Source organism: Macrosteles quadrilineatus, unplaced genomic scaffold, assembly GCF_028750875.1.
Source record: "Macrosteles quadrilineatus isolate MER2022 unplaced genomic scaffold, UCM_ALF_1.0 Scaffold_3__2_contigs__length_128488019, whole genome shotgun sequence".
Classification (NCBI taxonomy): Eukaryota; Metazoa; Arthropoda; class Insecta; order Hemiptera; family Cicadellidae; genus Macrosteles; species Macrosteles quadrilineatus.
In genome coordinates, this window is record NW_026542596.1 from 122977848 (window position 1) to 123000160 (window position 22313).

The window sequence follows — 22313 nt, forward strand, 5'->3', positions numbered from 1 at the left end:
ACAGTGTGTATCTGGATCCAGTTCCGAATTTTTCAAGATCCGGATCCGGTACCAACATTTTCTTGGATCCGCCCATCACTAAAATTTATTACTGTATGAAATCCATCTGATAACTTTAAAGAAATATTGTTCAGAGTAATTATTGATGATATTTTAAAAATTGTCTTTTTGCATGGTTTGATGATTATACATTACTAACAGCTGTTCACAGTCTAAACTCTGTGATGATGATTATGAAAACCAAATCAATAACCGATACCGATCATAGTGATGATCTGATGATATTTTTAATAGATTATTTTTCTTGCATGGTTAGATGACTATACAATACTAACAGCTGTTCACAATCTGAACTCTGTGATGATAATTATTGTATGAAAACAAATCAATAACCAATACTGACCATAGTGATGATTGTTGATTTTTTATAGATTTTTTTTGCATGGTTTGATGATTATACAATACTAACAGCTGTTCACAATCTGAACTCTGTGATGATAATTACTGTATGAAAACCAAATTAATAACCAATACTGACCATAGTGATGATTGTTGATTTTTATAGATTTTTTTTTGCATGGTTTGATGATTATACAATACTAACAGCTGTTCACAATCTGAACTCTGTGATGATAATTACTGTATGAAAACCAAATTAATAACCTAAACTGACCATAGTGATGATTGTTGATTTTTTATAGATTTTTTTGCATGGTTTGATGATTATACAATACTAACAGCTGTTTACAATCTGAACTCTGTGATGATAATTACTGTATGAAAACCAAATTAATAACCATACTGACCAAAGTGATGATTGTTGATCTTTTATAGATTGTTTTTTTGCATGGTTTGATGATTATTTAATACTAACAGCGGTTTACAATCTGAACTCTGTGATGATAATTACTGTATGAAAACCAAATTAATAACTAATACTGACCATAGTGATGATTGTTGATTTTTTATAGATTGTTTTTTTTTTGCATGGTTTGATGATTATACAATACTAACAGCTGTTTACAATCTGAACTCTGTGATGATAATTACTGTATGAAAACCATATCAATAACCAATACCGATCATAGTGATGGTTGATGATATTTTTAAAGATTGCTCTTTTGCATGGTTTGATGATTATACAATACTAACAGCTGTTTACAATCTGAACTCTGTGATGATAATTACTGTATGAAAACCAAATTAATAACCAATACCGATCATAGTGATGGTTGATGATATTTTTAAAGATTGCTCTTTTGCATGGTTTGATGATTATACAATACTAACAGCTGTTCACAATCTGAACTCTGTGATGATAATTACTGTATGAAAACCAAATTAATAACCAATACCGATCATAGTGATGGTTGATGATATTTTTAAAGATTGCTCTTTTGCATGGTTTGATGATTATACAATACTAACAGCTGTTTACAATCTGAACTCTGTGATGATAATTACTGTATGAAAACCATATCAATAACCAATACCGATCATAGTGATGGTTGATGATATTTTTAAAGATTGCTCTTTTGCATGGTTTGATGATTATACAATACTAACAGCTGTTCACAATCTGAACTCTGTGATGATAATTACTGTATGAAAACCAAATTAATAACCAATACTGACCAAAGTGATGATTGTTGATTTTTTAGATTTTTTGATAGTTTCAAAAATGTATTGGGCATAGACAGTTAGTATTTTGAAATTTTTTAAATGAATTTTAACACGTTCATCATTTTTACTCCACAATTGTTCTTAATGCCCTTTATTGTAATTTTAAGATTTAAGTAAGATTTTTCTTTGTTGTAGCTCCTTATAAAGATATACTGAATGAAATGTGGCTATGGACAAGAAAATGATATATTGTTTTCAAAGTAATGATATTACATAGATAAGACATCTGTTTCAATGCAAATATCCCTGAATTTAGCTTTGAGCAAACATGATCGACGTGGTCCTGCCAGGAAAGGTGTTTATCAATTTTTAAACCTAAAAAATCTATTTTTTCATCTTGTTTGATTTCATTAGAATCCAAAATAATCAACGGTTCTATTTTGTTTCTACATTGCTTAGTTTAATTTTTAATATTTGCAAGTTCTATAAGGGTATCTATTTTGATGTGTTCTACTGTTTTTCGTGTAATTTTTAAATTAATAAGCTGTTCACAATCTGAACTCTGTGATGATAATTACTGTATGAAAACCATATCAATAACCAATACCGATCATAGTGATGGTTGATGATATTTTTAAAAGATTGCTCTTTTGCATGGTTTGATGATTATACATTACTAACAGCTGTTCACAATCTGAACTCTGTGATGATAATTACTGTATGAAAACCATATCAATAACCAATACCAATCATAGTGATGGTTGATTGTATTTTTAAAAGATTGCTCTTTTGCATGGTTTGATGATTATACAATACTAACAGCTGTTCACAATCTGAACTCTGTGATGATAATTACTGTATGAAAACCATATCAATAACCAATACCGATCATAGTGACGGTTGATGATATTTTTAAAAGATTGCTCTGTTGCATGGTTTGATGATTATACAATACTGAAGCCTGGTTTACACGGGTCGAGTATGTCAGACGAGTTATTCGGCCCAGTTACTAGGCCGGGGCCCAGTTGTTTAAAGTTCAACTTGCCCGGTACTTGACTAGACTGTCTACACGCATTCCTATTTCGAACAGCGACAGTGTAGGCACAGAGAAGTAATTTTTTATAATTTATCTGTGTTCTGTGGTGTAGGGTATTCCGTATACCGTAGCTTTTGTGTTAAATGTTGTTTGAGTTTAAAATGGGACTTCAAGAGTTTAATGCTGAATTTATAAATTAGTTAAATCACTGAATTAGATTATTAGAATTAAAACTGAATCACCCATTAAATTCAGGGGTTGCTTAAGTTTTTTTTTTTTTTTTGTTTTTTTTGCAAATACGATAGACCAAAGTGGAAGGTGATATTCTAAAAGAATAAGATTTGTTACAAATTACTATACCGGTACTGCATTTCTTTCAAATCAAATATATAGGCAACCAAAAAAAAATGTGAAAACACTGTTTTCAATGTATTTCTGACAGAAAACATTTTTAGGGAGTGAGCTTTCTAACAACCCATTGATTAATAAATTAATCGTTCCAGTATAACTGTAGATCTTAACTTGTACAACAATTTTGAAAACTGAATTTTATATTTTATATTTTATGCCATTACAATGGCATTAAACTTTTTAATCTCCTCCCTCCCTCCCTTCAGCTGGAGTCGGACTTGAACAGCTTTAAAAAGCAAATCAAAAAAATACTCTTGGCCAAGGGTTACTACAGTGTTCGAGATTGTGTCCCTGATGGGTTTAGTTAGTTAGTTTTTTGTTGAAAGAAGTATAATTGTTATAGTTTTATTGAAGCACCATTGTATATTGTTTATTTTAATTTTAGCTCTTCGCTATTAATTGACATGACCAATGCAAATTTTGTATTTTTTGTTATTTTGGTTCAATAAATGAGTTATGAGTTATGAGTGAGTAGATTTACGAACAACAAGACAATGCAACACAGGGCCAACTGTTCAACTGAACCATTGAGTATTGAGGGTGATTAGGCATACACTACTGAACTAACCCCAAAAATACTGATCGTTGTGATCGACTCATTGTCAGCGACCACAAAATTAATTAGTAGTAAACACCACTTGATAGCAGTAAACAGATTTTTTGCGGGCAAATCGTGGTGGCGGGGGTAGCTACTGGGCCGAGCAACTCGGTTTTCAACTAAATCACTCGACTCGCTCTCAACTGACCTCTTTTTATCAACTCGCCCGTTGCTCGACTCGCCTGCATGTCTACACCAAGCGAGTTAATGAGCGAGTGGCAACTCGCACACTGACTCGCCCGCCGTACTCGACCCGTGTAAACCAGGCTTGACGGCTGTTCACAATCTCAACTCTGATGATGATAATTACTGTATGAAAACCATATCAATAACCAATACCGATCATAGTGATGATGGTTGATGATATTTTTAAAAGATTGCTCTTTTGCATGGTTTGATGATTATACATTACTAACAGCTGTTCACAATCTGAACTCTGTGATGATAATTACTGTATGAAAACCATATCAATAACCAATACCGATCATAGTGATGGTTGATGATATTTTTAAAAGATTGCTCTTTTGCATGGTTTGATGATTATACAATACTAACAGCTGTTCACAATCTGAACTCTGTGATGATAATTACTGTATGAAAACCATATCAATAACCAATACCAATCATAGTGATGGTTGATGATGGTATTTTTAACCCTTTGAGTGTCGCCGTGTAATGCCTATGTATTATGCATAAATTGCCAACCTAATTTCCAAGGGAAATGCAGTAGTTTATTTTGTCTAAATAAACAATTTTTTGAAATTTTTATCCTTTGACTTACTATATATAATATATGCTAAATAATTTTATTAGATTTAGGTACTTTGCTATTATCCGGAGGTCACTTATTTTAGAGAGATTTTCTACTGTTGGAGACAAAAAATCCTTCCTACTAATATTATAAATGAGAAAGTTTGGATGTATGGATGGATGGATGTATGTTTGTGACAAGTAAACGCGAAAAATACTGGTCGGATTGGGCTGATGATATTATTGGTATGATGATAGCTCACATTCCCGATTAACATATAGACGCATTCTTATCTTAAAAGTCCTTTCGGGCTCCGTCCCAGTGGCTCTGGAGTTTCCCTTATGAGTAATCGTATTTAAAAGAAATAAAAGAATTTTGTCAGCTGTTTCAACTACACAAGTTGGTTCTATGATATTGAATAGCATTAAAAAGTTACAAGGTTTACCAACAGGGTGCAGTACTATTATTTTTTTACATTTATGACAACAGCTATCCTATTAAGGCCATAAAGGTAAAATTTTGTTTTTAAAAGGCTTATGTGTAACTATTTTATCAACAGACTAGCAGAGTACCCGTCCTTCGTACGGGGTTGGCATTGAAGTATAAAATGCTTATTGCAGTTATGGGAGAGGACACGGTTTAAGGAAATTTGGTATTTTAATTTATACGGTATCCTGTAGTGTAGCACACATCTACCATAGCCCTAATGTTCTTCTACCACTGTACCTAAACCATGGAAAAAGTAAAGTTCTCATTGTGTACCACAACTTTTTGTTGCTAGTTGTAATAAATGCAAAAAATATTGCATCTGTAGACAATATTTGGGTTGGTGTAATTATTACAATGGAAAAACACGAGAAATCCTGGACAATTTGATATACTAAAAATAAAACTGAATTAATACTGTGCTACATTTCTTGAGCAATCATTGAAAGAGCCGATTTGCAAACAATGGAAACATAGGAAAGTCAAAAAACATAACCAAGTAGAACAAATATAAATAATGTTTTGTTTTTTTTTTTCATTTATAATCGTTATTATAGAAAATGTAATGTGGCTATATATGGGAAACATTTGTAGAAAACACTAAAAAACTAAATCAGCTTTTGAAAAAAGATAAGATATTTACAAAAAAAATTTGATTATATCTAACTGTTGTGTACATCTTGAGTATTTCCATAATCTTTGAGGCAACTCTTATAAAGTCATCGGAAATTATGACTGTTATTCGTTTTTAAAAACGCCTGTAATGCTTCGCAATTGCTCGAATTCAAGCAACAGGTACACTAGTTTTAATAATTTAAAATTTATGTGTTTTTTTTTTTGTATTGCCGATCGGAAGATCTTAAGTTAACATTGTCCATCGGAAGATCCAAAAGTACAGTCATAACGAGAAGTACAATTTTACATTGTGAAGTAAACTTATGAAATAGACTGTCCGTTTAACTTTAAATCTTCCGATCGTAGTTGGATCGGAAGATCCAAAATGCATGTCAGATCGGAAGATCCAAAAGATGGGTTATTGTGTCTTTCAGATTGAAGGCGTTTAAATATTTGCAGTGAGCAAATATATATTTAGAAATTACAAATATATATTTAATATGTATGTACGTATGAGTACAGAGAGATAAATTTAAAGAAATAATTCACCTAAGAAAACCGATACCGTAGCTAGGAACGCGGCTGATAACGTTGTGTCACGCTTTCAACGCCTTCTATCTGAACGACGCAATAGTTCATACTTTTGGATCTTCTGATCTGACATATCGCTTTTTGGATCTTACGACCCACTACGATTGCAAGATTCAAAGTGAACGTACAGACTATTTCATAAGTTTACTTCACAATGTAAAATTGTACTTTTGGATCTTCCGATCTGCAATATAAACGTTGGACCTTGCGATTTTGGATCATCCAATCGGCTATATAAATATTGGATTTTCAGATTTTGGATCTTGTGAAGATAAACAAATTATACATTACTAACTGACCAAATGAATGTCTATGGGGTGGCATAGTCCACAATCTGAACTTTGTGATGTTAAATACTGTATCAAATCCATGCCAATAACTTTCCAAAAATACTGATCATTTAGTAGTTTATAGTATTGCTTTTTATTTACAATGCATGGTTTGATGATTATATTTTACTTACAGCTGTTCACAATCTGCACTTTGTGATGTTAAATACTCTATGAAAACCATGTCAATAACCTTTAATATACACTCCTTATGTTTTAATTTTTAATGAAATTCCAAAAATTACTATTTGAAAATCAGGCCTCACTTAATATTTGTAGTTGAAATAGTTTAAAGATTTATTTTTGGCTGCTAAGTATAGTTTTATTATTATACAGGGTGGGGCAGAGTGGACTCCCTAGTTTCAATCAGTCGCTGAAGAGCGTGCGCGCGAGTTAGCAGAGTGGGAGAGGTTTCATGTGGTGAGGGGAAAGACGCCATGTTGTTAGTAGTCACCATGCCATAAACTGGCGAGCATCGTGGTTTTGTAGTCAAAACGTTCTTTAAAAATAAGGATAGTGTGGTGGCGACCCAGCGTGCATTTCGTAGACGGTTTGGTTTGAATTGTCATGATAGTGTGACAGATGGACATATAAAAAAAGAATACTGAGATACTATTGCTTGAAATGATGAATATGAATGCTAAGTATTAACAATGGAGTGATATGATCAGTTTAGCTTGGTTACTGACTTAGATCAACCGTTTCTGTTGATAATCATTCATGAAAACCCAAATGATCAAAGATTACTGAATGGCTTTCAGGATTGAACTAGCAGACTTCTAATTGTTAGTAAAATCCTGTAACCACTCAGCTAGTGAGCTATATTCTAACAACAAATGTCAGAAGCTAATATTTATTTTATTGAATGAATGAATATTGTACATAATCAAATACACCTCTCAAATAATTCAATCCTATGGATTTTCAAAAAGATTCAACTCTGGAAATTTGTATTTGAATCGATTTTGTCACTTGCAATAATGACAACAGATTATGGCTATGATGATGGTAATGGGTGGATGATGTTACAGGGCGGGCAACAAAGGCTATGCCTTCACATTCATCACCCCGGAACAAGAGCGATACTCCGGAGACATTGTCCGAGCCTTTGAACTTGCGGGAGTGACAGTCCCAGACCCACTACGCAACTTGTTTGAAGGCTACAAAGCGAAACAGCTAGCGGTGAGTCCGTATAGCTGCTATTTTGTATGGTTTCCTATTTAATTATTTAGTTCACATCTTTAATTAATATTTGTTCAATGATGCAACTGCAAATAATTGATTAATGCGAGGTTATTACTTCATTTTACAATATTTTCATTTTATTTCAGGAAGGGAAAAAAGTTCATAGTGGTGGTGGATTTAGTGGCAAAGGCTTCAAGTTTGATGAACAAGAAGCCCAGATGGTAAATGAAAAGAAGAAGTTTCAAAAAGCTGCTTTGGGTAAGGAGAAGAGTTCTTATAATCCTGTAAAGTGATTTTCAAAGCTTCAAATTATTCTGTTTATCTGTCTATACATGTTTGTAAAAAAACAAAATGATGATTGTTATCTATATTTTCAAGAGGGTTTAGAATTTCACTCACATCTCAAGAGTGTTCATGCTACTAAAATTGCTTGAGTTTCTCAGAACTATTTAGAAATTGTTCACTTTTTCTGTGATAATTTGTGTAATGAGGACTAATTAATATTAAATTGACAATTGGTGTAAAATTTATCTGACTGTTAAACCTATTCTACTCTACCTAAATTATAAAAGGATGTTAAGGTAAGGAGATATTATAACATTGACATGAAGCTTAAATTAAAGTGTATAGTGTTCATTTGTCAAAGAAGAGTAACAAACCAACACATTGGGCCAAAAACCTACAAATTTAGTTGCTTGTAGAAGGAGACAATAATTTTCTTTTTACTTTTATTCTAGAAGCAGGGGAATAAAATTACAAAAATAATTATTGGCCTGAATAGACCAGTTTGTTGTCACAATTAACATCAGCAGTTTTATGTCGTAGAAAATCAGTAAAAATATCCAGGACTTTAATGGAAATTCTGATTTATGTAGACATTTGATTACTATTGTCTTGGATACAGTATAATAGAGAGATGGTTAATTGTGTTGCAGGTCTCCAAGATTCTGACGATGAAGACTTGGAAGGTGACATTGACCAGCAGATTGAGAGTATGTTAGCTCCAAAACGTATTGTTAAGGAGATTAAAGCCCCTCTAGGCTCTTTGAACCCTACGTCTACTACGCAAGGTATGCTTTTAGAATGTCTTTATGATTTGAATCTTAAATTCAATCCTGCAGTTTTATTTTTAATACTCTATCCATTCCAGTCAAATATTGTGTCCTAAAAGGTACTTGTCATTTAATTTCATTATTACAAACCGCTTGTCTGCCATCTCGTAAATTTCTTATCAAACAGTTAAGTTATACTGTAGTGTGTTTGGACAGCAAATAAACTTAAATGAATTTTAAGGTTTTATATCATAAAGTTGGTTCATTATGTTGTTAATTTAAGTTTTTAGTAAAATAATTGCAAAACTGATAACTAGGGGTCTGCGGGTCCCCGATTTTTTCGGGTCGGGTCGGGCCAGCGGAAGGCCCGAGAGACCGGGTCGGGTCAGAGATCTGTTCGGGCCAAGATCGGGTCGGGCCAAGATCGGGTCGGGCCAAAAAAAATTATTATTACTTTCAAAGTTATAATAAGTAATTTTCAAAGAAACACTCTTATATATATTATTACAGAGGAATTAAAATGTTAAAATTAGAATTAAATATTAAGTTTGCTCACGTTTAAGAACAAAGACACAACAGAGCAATTGCCTTACTGTCACTAGCCAGAGCCAGTCGTCTACTGACAAAACAAAAGCCGTGACTCAACAGTGCAAAGAAAACGAAGTCAAAAGAAAGACTATTTATCCAGAGGTCCCATTTTAATTATTTATTGTTTATTCCATACCTAGTTTAAAATATATTTTAGTATTTTATTTACATAATAAATTATAAACAAAAGAAATATCTGATATAGTGTACGGATCTGTATCTTGTTCTTTTATTTTCCTATTGTCCTTTTTGTCATTCAGTAACAAAACAAAACAACACTTCTGATCGTCTGGTTAGGCATTGTATGGTCACTATTTCATTTTTTTTTTAAAGTATCAAGTATCAGCAAGTCTACAAAGAGGTTAGGCCTAAATATTTTATAATTTTATTTTATGAAAGTTTTCATCAGTAAAATTATTTTTTTCTTAGGTTAGATAGAGTTTCAAAAAAGATATTTCTAAGATCCAATACAATATTTACAAGACACAAACTACCATGAATTAATTTCTTTATAAATTATCTGTAACAGTTTTATATTTTTGAATAAAGAAAATATATCTTTTTGTCTCTACTTCCTTGTTTCGTTACTTGCATTTTGTCAGCAATTGGAACAACCAGGTGGTGTAATAGGGGCGGGGGAGGGGGAGGGTCTATGACCTTGAGTGTCCCCGGGCCTGGCTCGGGTTGTGTAAGAGGGAAGGGGAGGGGAGGGGGAGGGTCTGTAACCTTGAGTGTCCCGGGCCCGGCTGTGAGAGTGATTCATGGTTTTTTGTTTACATTCTTACTACCCTTCCTTCCGAGAAAAAGACCCTACGGTTTCAAAAACATTGACTTACAGTATAAAAACATTGAGTTGTGTTGCTAATTAGGGCACTATAATGTCTGCTTATGTTGCCAAATTAGCATTTAACTTTCTTTTCTCTTGGTTTAATATAATTTTCTATATATTAAGAGTTCCTTTTTGGGTACCTAATAATTGTGATATTGTTTGACTTGAGTTTATGGATTTTTAATTCTTTTCATTTATTAGCTAAAATCAGTTGTTTTAGGATCTCTTGCAATACCTGTGCCTATAACTGTGTATCCATAACTGTGTACCTATGACATGATATGCAATTTTTACAGTCTTTACTATAACTATACCATAAACAATGTATGTGTGCTATTTTTACTGTTTTAGAGTTTTATAGTAAATTAGTTTACACAATATCTTTTCTTCAATGAGTTCTCCACTTGTCATGTTGCTTAGTCTATTACTATTTTAGGCCCTATAAAAAATAATTCCTATGTAAAGCTGTAGGCCTACTAATGCCAATAATAGATAATTCTTTATTTATGATGATGTAACTAATAATGCTATTGTAAGTGTGAGGTTTTTGTACTTAGGAGGTTAGGAGGCAGGGAATGAATGATTCATATTGCATGGTGGAAACATAGAATTTTTATTTTCTTCTTGCTTGCAGTCTTGAAGCCAGTCCACAGGCCCTAAACTTGTGATAAGGTTAATTGATTTGTTTATGATCCTTTTATATTAAGTTCCATTACAAACTTGTTGTAATATAGCTGTTTAGATATTTCAACAGTTATGAAAATGGGAAAGAATGGCTTGATAAAAAAAAATATTTTCTTCTTTCTTGGAGTTGAGGCAACTTCTAAGCTGTAAATAAGTTATGAACATGAAATAATATACATAAATACATTTTTTTCCCATATGTTATTTTCAAGTAATATTAAAAACACAGATAGGAGTTAAAAAAATATAAAAAAATCCGGTAATTAATAATTTTTGGCCCTACCCGATTTTGGCCCGAAACCCGAGGACCAAAATTATCGGCCCGACCCGACCCGACCCGAACCAAAAAAGTCTGACCCGCAGACCCCTACTGATAACTAACCCATGCCTACTTCAAAGTGGTAAATTCAAAAGTTAAAATTTCACCGGTTTACAAATACATTTTTTTAAATCTATTGTGTACGATCATATATTTTTTTGGTAAATGCATCAATGAAACCTTAGACATTTTTCTACAAAGAAGAATTCCATACTCCTACTAAAATACCCCTGGTTATCTATTAGTGAGTAGTCATACACTTGCACACAGATGAACTGGATGAATATGTATTGCAAATATTGATGGCATAGGAACGTCTTGTTAAAAATGTGTAACAGTGTAGGTTTAAATAGTATTGAACTAGTCATAAATTAACGTTGCCTATGAATGTTTTGTGTTATAACTGGAATTTAAAAATAGATTATTTGAGTTTTTTTGCTTTATTGACCTTTATTGACCTTCAGCAGGTACAACAACCTCCCCAGCCCAGGTGACTACAGACAAGTTGGAGCTGGCCAAGAGGCTAGCCTCCCGTATCAACATGGCCAAGAACCTCGGGGCTGAGGCCAAGGGAGCTACACAACAGGCTGCAGAGGCCATACTGAAAGGAGGTGGTTCCCAGCCCATAATTACAGTGAGTTACATTGGGGTTTTCTTGTCTGCTGATATTTATTGTGTTTGCAATCACTGTAATGATTACCATTTTTACAGATTTTTGCAACTAATTACCGTACTATTCTAAATTATAACTTAATAGTTTGCTGTGTTTAACATTTTAACGATCCTGACAACCAAACCACTGTCCATGTGCCAGTACACCATCTGTTATATTATTTTCAATATCTTCTGCTATTGCATGGTTTAATGATTATATTCCATATTAACAGCTGTTCACAATCCTATTTGTTGTGAGGAAAGAAATTATAGTATGAAATCCATGCCTGATAAATAATAAGTTGGTAATTTAGTGTGTTAAACCTCAGAAATTGTTATTTTCTTGTTTTTGAGTCCTCCTGCCAAAACAACATTAGGTTACATTATTGATTATGTTGCTTGTTCTGTAGGCTAAGACAGTAGCTGAGCAGCTTGCAGCGAAACTCAACACTAGACTCAACTACCAACCTAAGGACAACGAGGATAAGTCTGAAGATGAACAGGTCGAGACATTCCGTAAATATGAGGAGGAGCTTGAGATAAATGACTTTCCACAGCAAGCCCGCTGGCGTGTCACTTCCAAGGTAAGAAAAAGAATTGTGTATTTAAATTAAAGGGTAATTAATTTCAATTTGCATGTAGTATTAAGCCTATTGGTTTTAAACACTAAAATATAGGGTACTATTGTTTACATAACACTTTTTGGAAAACTTATCTTTACGCCAAACAAACACCTGAGAAATGGTGGCTCAGCCAGTTGTGCGACAGACTACGAATATAAGGCTTACAACTTGGTACCCGCCACTGAACTATAACAGTACATTCTCTCTTGTATTGTACCAGCTTAAACCTTGTTTTCTTTGCTGAATACAGTCCACATTTGACTATTAACAGAACTAAACATTCATTTTCCATATTAAACTTTTGAGTTGATTTTTGTTTATAGCAATTACTGATTTCTCAAATCAAATCAAATATATTTATTTCCTTCGGTACAATAAAGTATAGTAGGATAGGCCAGATTGCATTTAGCAAATTGTCATGAAACAGAAGTAGACGTAAATATAAAATTAAACTTAAATTGTATAATATAAAATATAGAACATAATAATTAAAAAAATAATTCCTCCTCAAGCTGGCCTGGAACATCAATAACAGATCAAATAGACAGTGAAGTTAAGAAAATAACTGAAGAGCATGGCATGTATCACCGAACAACAATGCCATACACGCCACAGCAAAGTGGTGCATAGGACATCTTATATAGCCTACTAAAAAACTTTTGCAAAACTTATGACAGCTAGCCTGACTATACTAACGGACCGAATTACATTCGGTTGGTACTAAGTTATTAAAGATATTTTCCTGTAGATGTGCACAATCTCTTTATAAATTAAAATAGGCTAAAAAATAAGTACAAAAAATGAATTTTAAATTTTACAAAAATCAACACGGGCCTAATGGGTTGCCATGTTGGTGACGAAATAACAACAAAATAAAAACAGAAAATCAAAACAAATGGAAGAAATTCCATTCAATCACATGTTTTATTTACAGCGTAGGTGAAAATACAGTAGTGAAGTTTGCACAATACATATTTTGGTTGAGTTTTCGACCACGGGGCGAGCTCTTGTTAAGCCCAAATTAAATTCATTCCCAAGTGTGGTCTAAGTTTTAAATTGCTTAGTGCCAAAAGTGGACAATTGCCTAGAAAAGTAACAAATTTAAACCAAACCCTATTTTATTTTATTCCTTGTGGTACAAAGGTGAAGACAGAGACTCCAAATTGGTAACCATCATCCATTTCGTTATAACTAAGGACAAAGAGAATTTGTTATATAACTAAGATTAAAATTAAGACTTACCTCATCAGACTAATAAATAAAACACAAGTTAGGAATGCTCTTTATTAAGAAATAGAATTCAATGTGGGATAAATTAACAGCCAAAAGAATTTTGTAAATCTCTTAAAGCAGAGCCAGCCAACAATAATAAATAGACATATAGAAAGCTTTCCTGCGCGTAGCAAAATCTGTGTGACTTAAAAATACTGCTGGATTGAATGACTCGCAGTAGCACGTACTTACCTAACCTGTTAAATTGCAGGAGGCGTTGGCCCAAATCTCTGAGTACTCAGAAGCGGGTATCACAGTACGAGGGACGTACTACCCCCAGGGCAAGTCACCTCCTGAGGGTGAACGTAAGCTGTTCCTGGCCATCGAGAGCACCAACGAGCTGGCTGTGTCCAAGGCTAAGATTGAGATTACTCGACTCATCAAGGAGGAGTTGCTCAAACTGCAGACCTCCGCTCACCACAGTATCAACAAAGCTAGATATAAAGTCTTATAATTCCTTATTACCACATTTTGTCTATAATTTTTTCATCTTTGACTATTTACCACTCTTAGTATCACTTGGAAATAGATGCAATAAATTACTTTGGATGTAGATTGTTGTTTTCTGTTTCCTTGAGTAACTTAAAGCTAAGTAGTAAGGCTTTGATGTAATGCCTATAATTTTTTGTCTATCTTGTGATTTTTATAAATTGATGCCTTTTTTATATTGAGTCAATACTACAACCAACAGGATTATGTAATTCCTGCTTTTGCTTTCTCCTCTCCGCCATCTGTCCTTCCACTGCATCTATTTTTTTTGTTTAATTCTCATTACACTCATAATTCACACAATCCGGCTATTTGTATGCAGGAACTGGAATTCATACCGCCTTTGACTAATGATATAACTAGACTAGACATCAATGGTCGCTTGTTTTGGACGTAGCTGAAATTAGCCCCACTCTGATGTGAATTACTTATTTCTATTGAATATGCGGACTTTTAACCAAGTCAAACTGGTAGGAACCTAATGTAAGCTATACCATCGTAAAGTCACTTCAAGTATCTCATTGTCTTGGGGCAAACTGTATTCCGTGGGATTTTTTGTGAAGCAAATGTGTGACTATGTGGAATCTCTTTATTATATGCAACATAATGGTGTAGTACCGGGTGTTTACCCTCAAATTGCGGGGTTTGGTTTTTATGACGTCGTAAATCCAAGATGGCCGCCATGTGTGACATCTATTCACTAAATTCATAATAACTCTTTTCAGAGTAAAATAATCGAATTTTAATTTACACCATTGAATTCAGCTCAAAAAATCAAACAATTTGGTGTTTTGAATCATTGCTCTATGACCATTGGTTACCGAGATATTGAAGGCGGAAAACACAGAACATTGTCGCCATGTTATCCTTATGGGGAAACAAATAAAATTGTATATCTAGCTTATTACTCAGAATATCTTAATAATAATTGGTATGTGGCTTCATTTGGTAGAGATCTATTTGAATATGGCCTAAAATCCCCAATTTTTACATTTCCGTGGCAGCAAACCTGCATACTAACTTCCAATGTTATTCTTATGGACAATTTTTTGCATGCTTGTTCATGAACATACTTTGAGAAATGATGATGTGTGGCTCCATTTTAATTATTTATTGAAGCATTTGTAATTCGTTGAGTATACAGGTCTGCTGCTACGGGTAGGTCTGCTATAAACAAATTATAGGTATTAGAAAATAAAATAAATTAGACTATAGTTGTGAGGCATATGTAATTTTGTAGGATTTTGAATTAAGCAATTGTATGATTGTTGGCGATTGATAGGTAATGACATGTAGAACCGTGTACTACCGAGTATTTTGTCTGAAAGTGTGGCCAATTTGGTGTTTTCGGTCGCCATCTTGGATTCGCCATATTGGATGTTAATAACTTTTTTATACAATGCTAGTGTTGTGACACATCATTATGAACTAAATTTTCACGCTGATTTCAATGCTGAAATATGTTTTTAAATATATTTTTTCGTTTGGAAGATATATTCAAATAAAAACTCTCCCCCATACATTTCTTACGGACGTTTCGTACTTTGAACATTTTTAAGATTATTTTTCTTATATCTCCAGTTCCTATTAACGCTTGCAGATCGTTCTAGTCTTAAGATATTCAGTGATGTATGAGCTTTCATTTGAGCTATTGATCTTTAAATTCGGTTGAGTTAGAGCGTTAGAGTCGAGCTACGAACCCTAACACAATATTAAATTTAACTTATTACAAATCTGTTTATTTTATTTTATTTATTTATTTCTTAACGGTTGCACCATTTTTACATGAATAATACAATAATCTTACATACGGAAGAAGCAGAAAAAATCACAGGCCAGTACAAAAGTAGTGAAAAAAAAAACTGGAAAACAAGACTTCAATACAAGACATAAAAAGATAAATAACAACTATAAATAACAAACTATGAATAACAAACTATAAGTAACAACTATAAATAACAAACTATAAATAACAAACTATGAATAACAAACTATAAGTAACAACTATAAAAAACAAACTATCTGAACGAGTTGACAAAACGAGATATTCGAAAAACAAAACCAGTATAGGAACAATAACAATGATGCCAGTAGCCGAGTGAAACTTCAGTAAAGAGGCAGAACATACTTCATAAAAAACAGATAAAACTTGCAGAAAAATAACAATATGATAACTCCGTACAAGAACAAGATATAACAATGCAATAACAACAGGATATACTATATTAACAAAAATAAATAACAATGCAATAAATAGAAAGTTTGGAAATATGCAAAGATTGATGCAGGAGTTAAAAAAAAAAGAAGAAAAGTTCTGTTGTTATTAAAAGATGTATATCTCGGGTTATTAGTACGCCACTAAGTTCTTCCTGGTCTCAAATTACTTGGTTAATGTTTGATTTAACATTTTATTAATCACTAAATGAAATCTGACTAAGTTATTTTAAAATGAGTCATTAACCATCATTTAACATTAAATTACTTTTATGTCCAAAACTTTCTTTGGTTAAAGACATACAGGGCTAGTCATCAGTGTTACAATTTTTAGACGTGGCACCTTTTAGTCTTATATGCCTCATCACACATCATTTACTTTGTACTTACACCAAACAAATGTTGTAACCCTGATGACCAGCCCTGTATGTCTTTAATTGCTTTAACCAAAGAAAAATTTCTAAATAAAAATAATTATTAATGTTAAATAAAGGCCCATGACTCATTTTCAATTAGTCAGATTTCATTTAGTGTTTAATAACATTTTAAACCAGACATTTACTGAGTAATTTAAGACTAGAATGAACCTTTTGTCGTATTAACAAACCGAGATATAAATCTTTTCATAAAACTGATTTGGAAAAAGTTAGATTTAATATTGTGTTGTGGTTCATAGCTCAACTCTAACTCGTCCGATTTTAATGATCCATAGCTTAAATAAAAGCCCTTACATCACTGAATACTATAACGAATTGCAAGCGATAATAAGAACTGGATATATGAGAAAAATAATCAAAGTACGAAACGTCCGTAAAAGATGTATGGGGGGGGGGGGGGAGTTTTCATTTCAATATATTTTCGAAACGAAAGACGATATTTACAAACGGTTTTCGGAATTAAAATTAGCGTAAACATCTATAGTTTATAATGATGAGTCACAACACCAGCATTACATTTAAAAAATTATATTAATGTCCAATATGGTAGATCCAAGACGGCGGGCCAAAAACACCAGCTTAGCCACACTTTCAGACAAAACACCCGGTAGTACACGATTCTATGTCACTACCTATCTATCACCACCAATCATAGTTTTTATTTGAATATTCAAAACGAAAAAATATATTTAAAAACATATTCCAGCATTGAAATCAGCGTGAAAATTTAGTTCATAATGATGTGTCACAACACTAGCATTGTATAAAAAAGTTATTAACATCCAATATGGCGAATCCAAGATGGCGACCGAAAACACCAGCTTGGCCACATTTTCAGACAAAATACTCGGTAGTACACGGTTCTACATGTAATTACCTATCAATCGCCAACAATCATACAATTGCTTAATTCAAAATCCTACAAAATTACATATGCCTCACAACTATAGTCTAATTTATTTTATTTTCTAATACCTATAATTTGTTTATAGCAGACCTACCCGTAGCAGCAGACCTGTATACTCAACGAATTACAAATGCTTCAATAAATAATTAAAATGGAGCCACACATCATCATTTCTCAAAGTATGTTCATGAACAAGCATGCAAAAAATTGTCCATAAGAATAACATTGGAAGTTAGTATGCAGGTTTGCTGCCACGGAAATGTAAAAATGGGGGATTTTAGGCCATATTCAAGTAGATCTCTACTAAATGAAGCCACATACCAATTATTATTAAGATATGCTGAGTAATAAGCTAGATATACAATTTTATTTTTTTCCCTATAAGGATAACATGGCGACAATGTTCTGTGTTTTCCGCCTTCAATATCTCGGTAACCAATGGTCATAGAGCAATGATTCAAAACACCAAATTGTTTGATTTTTTGAGCTGAATTCAATGGTGTAAATTAAAATTCCATTATTTTACTCTGAAAAGAGTTACTATGAATTTAGTGAATAGATGTCACACATGGCGGCCATCTTGGATTTACGACGTCATAAAAACCAAACCCCGCAATTTGAGGGTAAACACCCGGTACTACACCATTATGTGACATATAATAAAGAGATTCCACATAGTCACACATTTGCTTCACAAAAAATCCCACGGAAGCTGGATATGTGCAGTTTGCTCCTGGACTATCAGCAACAAATAAATATAAGGTAGTAAAAGGAAAGTTAGACACTAGCACAACCTGTTACTGGCTTCATCAATAACTTTCTTTTTTAATAAACAATTAGTGACAGCTGGCCCATATGGATGGGATGTCTACTTTGCTTAACTAAAGTCATCGGTAACGCCCTAAAAAATGTAGAGGGTCCACCTCCAAAAAGCTTGGTTCCTTTAAGTTGTGCAGTGACTTTCTAAAACCATTGTTCAATGTCTAGAACTGTGTTCAAAATCCTCCATTACTTTTTTTCTCTGGTTAAAAATATGTTTAAATTTATTTTTCCAGAGGAGCCTCTGTAGCCCCCTTTAGAATCGCCACTATAATGTCAGTTGGCTAATGATTTTAATAGGAAAAAACATTGGCTGATAATGATTCTTCATTCGTGCTTTTTTTGGGGCTCTAACAAAGGTCAACAACATTGGAGACTTCATTACCTAAAACAAAACATGAAAGTTCATAGATGCATGGAGAAAAACTGATATTGTAGGCCCTAGGTTTTATTACTTGAAAGACCATTACTGTAAAGGAAATTTAGGGGAGAGAAATGATAGGATAAGCAGGCTTACCTTAAGAAATGTAGACATCCCACACTTCACTAGAGAACACAGAAGAAACACAAAATATACATTTCTTAAGGTAAGCCATCCTTTCCCTCCCCTATTCTCAGGCAATAAGCCCTTTTTCTCAAACCTAACTTATAAAGGAAATTACTTAGACAAACCAGCCAAATTTATGGTCGAATATTACGTGAAAGTTCAGAAGAAGAAAACCAGAGACAGAAGCATAGGAGGTAGTGGATTCACAAAACAGAAATTGTGAACATTGACAAGCATAAACAGAAAATACTTATCAACAGAGTGACCTGAACATCAAGATCTGCACAGCAGCTACAAACAAGGCCACACTAAAAAAACAGGCCGTAATGCTTAACAAGCATGACGTCACGATAGAAGACGGCAATGACGTAAATATTTGTTAATTTATTTTTCAAGGAAAGATTAAAACAAGCAGCTGATCACAAATGGCAAACATTTCGTCATTGCCGTCTTCTATCTTGACGTCATGCTTGATGAGCATTACGGCCTGTTTCTTTTTAGTGTGGCCTTGCTACAAAGAAGAAGAAAACATAAGGATTGATATTTTAGAATAAAGTATTGTATTGTGTAAACTAGAATCTAGTATAAGTATCTTATAAATATTGTATTGTTGATCATCTCATATATCTAGATTTAATATCTGGTTTGTATTAACATTAACATTGATCTGACTGAGTGAGGTAGCATAATGATGCCACTTCACATTCTGGAGGTCTGCATAGCAGACCAATCATTCTAATAAAAGTTTTTCTTTTCTCACTTAGGCAAATGAAAGAATGGTTCCCTCAAAGGCAGGAAAATTAAAGAATGGTTCCCTCAAAGGCTGTACTCAATCACTTACTTACAAAATATTTTCTATGCTAAATGGCAAATGGGGTTTAAACCCCTGTATACAAACACACCTGTTATCTAGCTACTTGGAGGTCACGAATTGTGGATATTTATAGGTATAATCTGTAGATGCGATACTCCCTGGAGTATTACGACTATCCGCAGTACCACCTTGATATATGGACCAATTCCTAAATTTTATAGGAAATGTGTGGTTCGGATTCCACCATAAACTGTAGGTCTGTAGGGTTGCTGTTGACTGTTGGCTGTATGGGCTATTAATTAACAGTCCTGTCCAAGGAAAATGTTGGCCTGAGTCAGTAACAGGACTACAAGATCGTGCCATAATTACATAATGTACTAATTTAGTACATGCATTTTTACAATTTAAGATGTCAATAACATTGCAAGCTACAAGCATGTATATTATAAAACAAACAACTTAATTATTTTCATTTCAATTGATTTAACACTCTAAAAAAATATGTCCAATTAATTAACAACACAAGGGAAGGTGTGACAAAAACCCCTACTGAGATAAGGTCTTCTAACAAAAGTAGTGATGTAAATAGTAATGAGTTTCTAAGTGATGTTGCCCAACCTGAAACTACCCCTTCTCCGACATCCTCTTTAAACTCTCAACCTCAAACCATCGACCTAACGACCTAGATGAGTTAAAAAATCAAAATTTAAAGCCATAATGCATTTTAATGTACAAGGTGGAATTGTGCCTAAAATAAATAAATAAAACTTAATCATACGTGAAACAAATGTAAATATTGTATGTTAGTGGAGCATTGGTTAAATTTAGATCAGGTACCGTAACTGTTTTAAATTGTTTTACCTAACCCGCCATGTTAAACTTCCCTATCCCAAGCTTGATGTATACAACTTCTTTACTTCTCGAGTGATGTAAAGTTGAAAAAAACTCACTCGGTGAGGTAATGAAACACATTTAAATAACATTAAGTGCTTAACTTAAAATATATACCTCTATTGAGCCAACGACGTTCAAAGCTAGAAATCAGCTGTGCGCTTGAATTTTATTGTTATGTTTTAAAGAATTTTCCTAACCAAGCTTTTGTTTGTAAATGAACGTTACTGTTAGAAGATGAGTGAAATGGATAATGAAAAATATTGTTCGTAACCTCCTGTATATTGTCGGGTCAGGTAAAATCTTGTACATTACACATTACGCAAGAGCGTGTTTACATCACTGAGGTAAATTATGCAACTCGCTTCCGCTCGTTGCACAACATTCACCTGTGTGATGTAAAAACGCTCTTACTACACTTGTAAGGTAAATAGCTATAGAAACATTTAGTTTTGCAGACAACTTTAAGACAACTCATGGTGTGTTTCTGCAAATAAAAATGTTCAAGTTAATTTTGATAGCTAATTTTTTTACAGTTATATGCCAAGTTTCCAACAGTGCTTTCCAGTAAAAACTCAATGATAATAGTAGTGTAAGGGCAAAAAGATGGGTTACTCAAGGAATTAGAATATCTAGTGTTAGGAAAAGAGAATAGTTGGCTAAACATTCTAATAATCAGCAATTTATTCAGTATTGCAAGAGGTATAAAAAATATTTAAATCTGTGAGTAGAGTCGCTAAGAAACGTTTCTATAAACTTCATTCAGACTTCTGTTGGCAAAAGCAATCCTGTCGGGCTGTTGTAAATTCAGAGCTCGGATTAGGTTAAAAGAAAAATAGTATAGGCAATATTGATCATAATAATCATTGGATCAGTAATGGTCTAGAGATAACAGAACATTTCAATGACAAATTCGCTGCATTGCAAAATCTAATTTAGCTGATTTCAACCTTTTTTGCTCATACATTATTGAAGAATTTTAACCTGAAACATAACATACCGGTTTTTTATTTCTTGCCTGTGAGTAAAGAAAAAGTGAGTCAAAATCATTTTTTCTTTAAAAAATGAAATGTCAGCTGGTTGAGATGATTAATCCCACTAAAGCTGATCAGGAAAACCAACATTATTGCAGGACCATTAAGCTAAAAAATAAACCAATGTTTACGGAGTGGAACTTTGTCTTATTAACTTCAAATCAAATCAAATCAAATCATGTTTATTAGCACATAAACGTACAGAGGTTAACTTAAATTTGCTTAAAAATTACCACTTTTAAGAATGGCAGTAAACCAAACCCTGACAACTACCGTCCAATTTCAATTTTACCAGCTTTTTCCGAAGTGTTTGAAAATACCCTCGCCGCGGCAAACCTGCCGACAAAGCGAATTTACATTTGTCGGAAGTGATATTCTATTAAATCTATTTAAATAACATTAGGTTTAACGAGTACCCAGGTTTGCTGCTACAAGGAAACTAATAAAGTGTGTATTTTAGTAAAATGTTATTAGCTTAGTATAAAATAAATAAAATTGCCAAGTTTAATCAAAAT

The 22313-nt window shown here is 33.2% G+C and overlaps 1 protein-coding gene across 3 annotated transcripts in view; it reads left to right on the plus strand.

Moving 5' to 3' along the window:
• The window catches only part of LOC128989774 (probable ATP-dependent RNA helicase DDX46), an 89371-nt gene extending 75187 nt beyond the window's left edge, over positions 1-14184 (plus strand). For all 3 annotated transcript variants that reach the window (XM_054411815.1, XM_054411816.1, XM_054411817.1), the window contains 6 exons: positions 7472-7622; positions 7772-7883; positions 8561-8695; positions 11562-11731; positions 12162-12335; positions 13858-14184. In XM_054411815.1, the coding sequence (XP_054267790.1) occupies positions 7472-7622; positions 7772-7883; positions 8561-8695; positions 11562-11731; positions 12162-12335; positions 13858-14100 (985 nt within the window). In that variant the 3' untranslated portion in view covers positions 14101-14184. The remainder of the gene's footprint in view (positions 1-7471; positions 7623-7771; positions 7884-8560; positions 8696-11561; positions 11732-12161; positions 12336-13857) is intronic.
• Positions 14185-22313: the final 8129 nt, after the last annotated feature.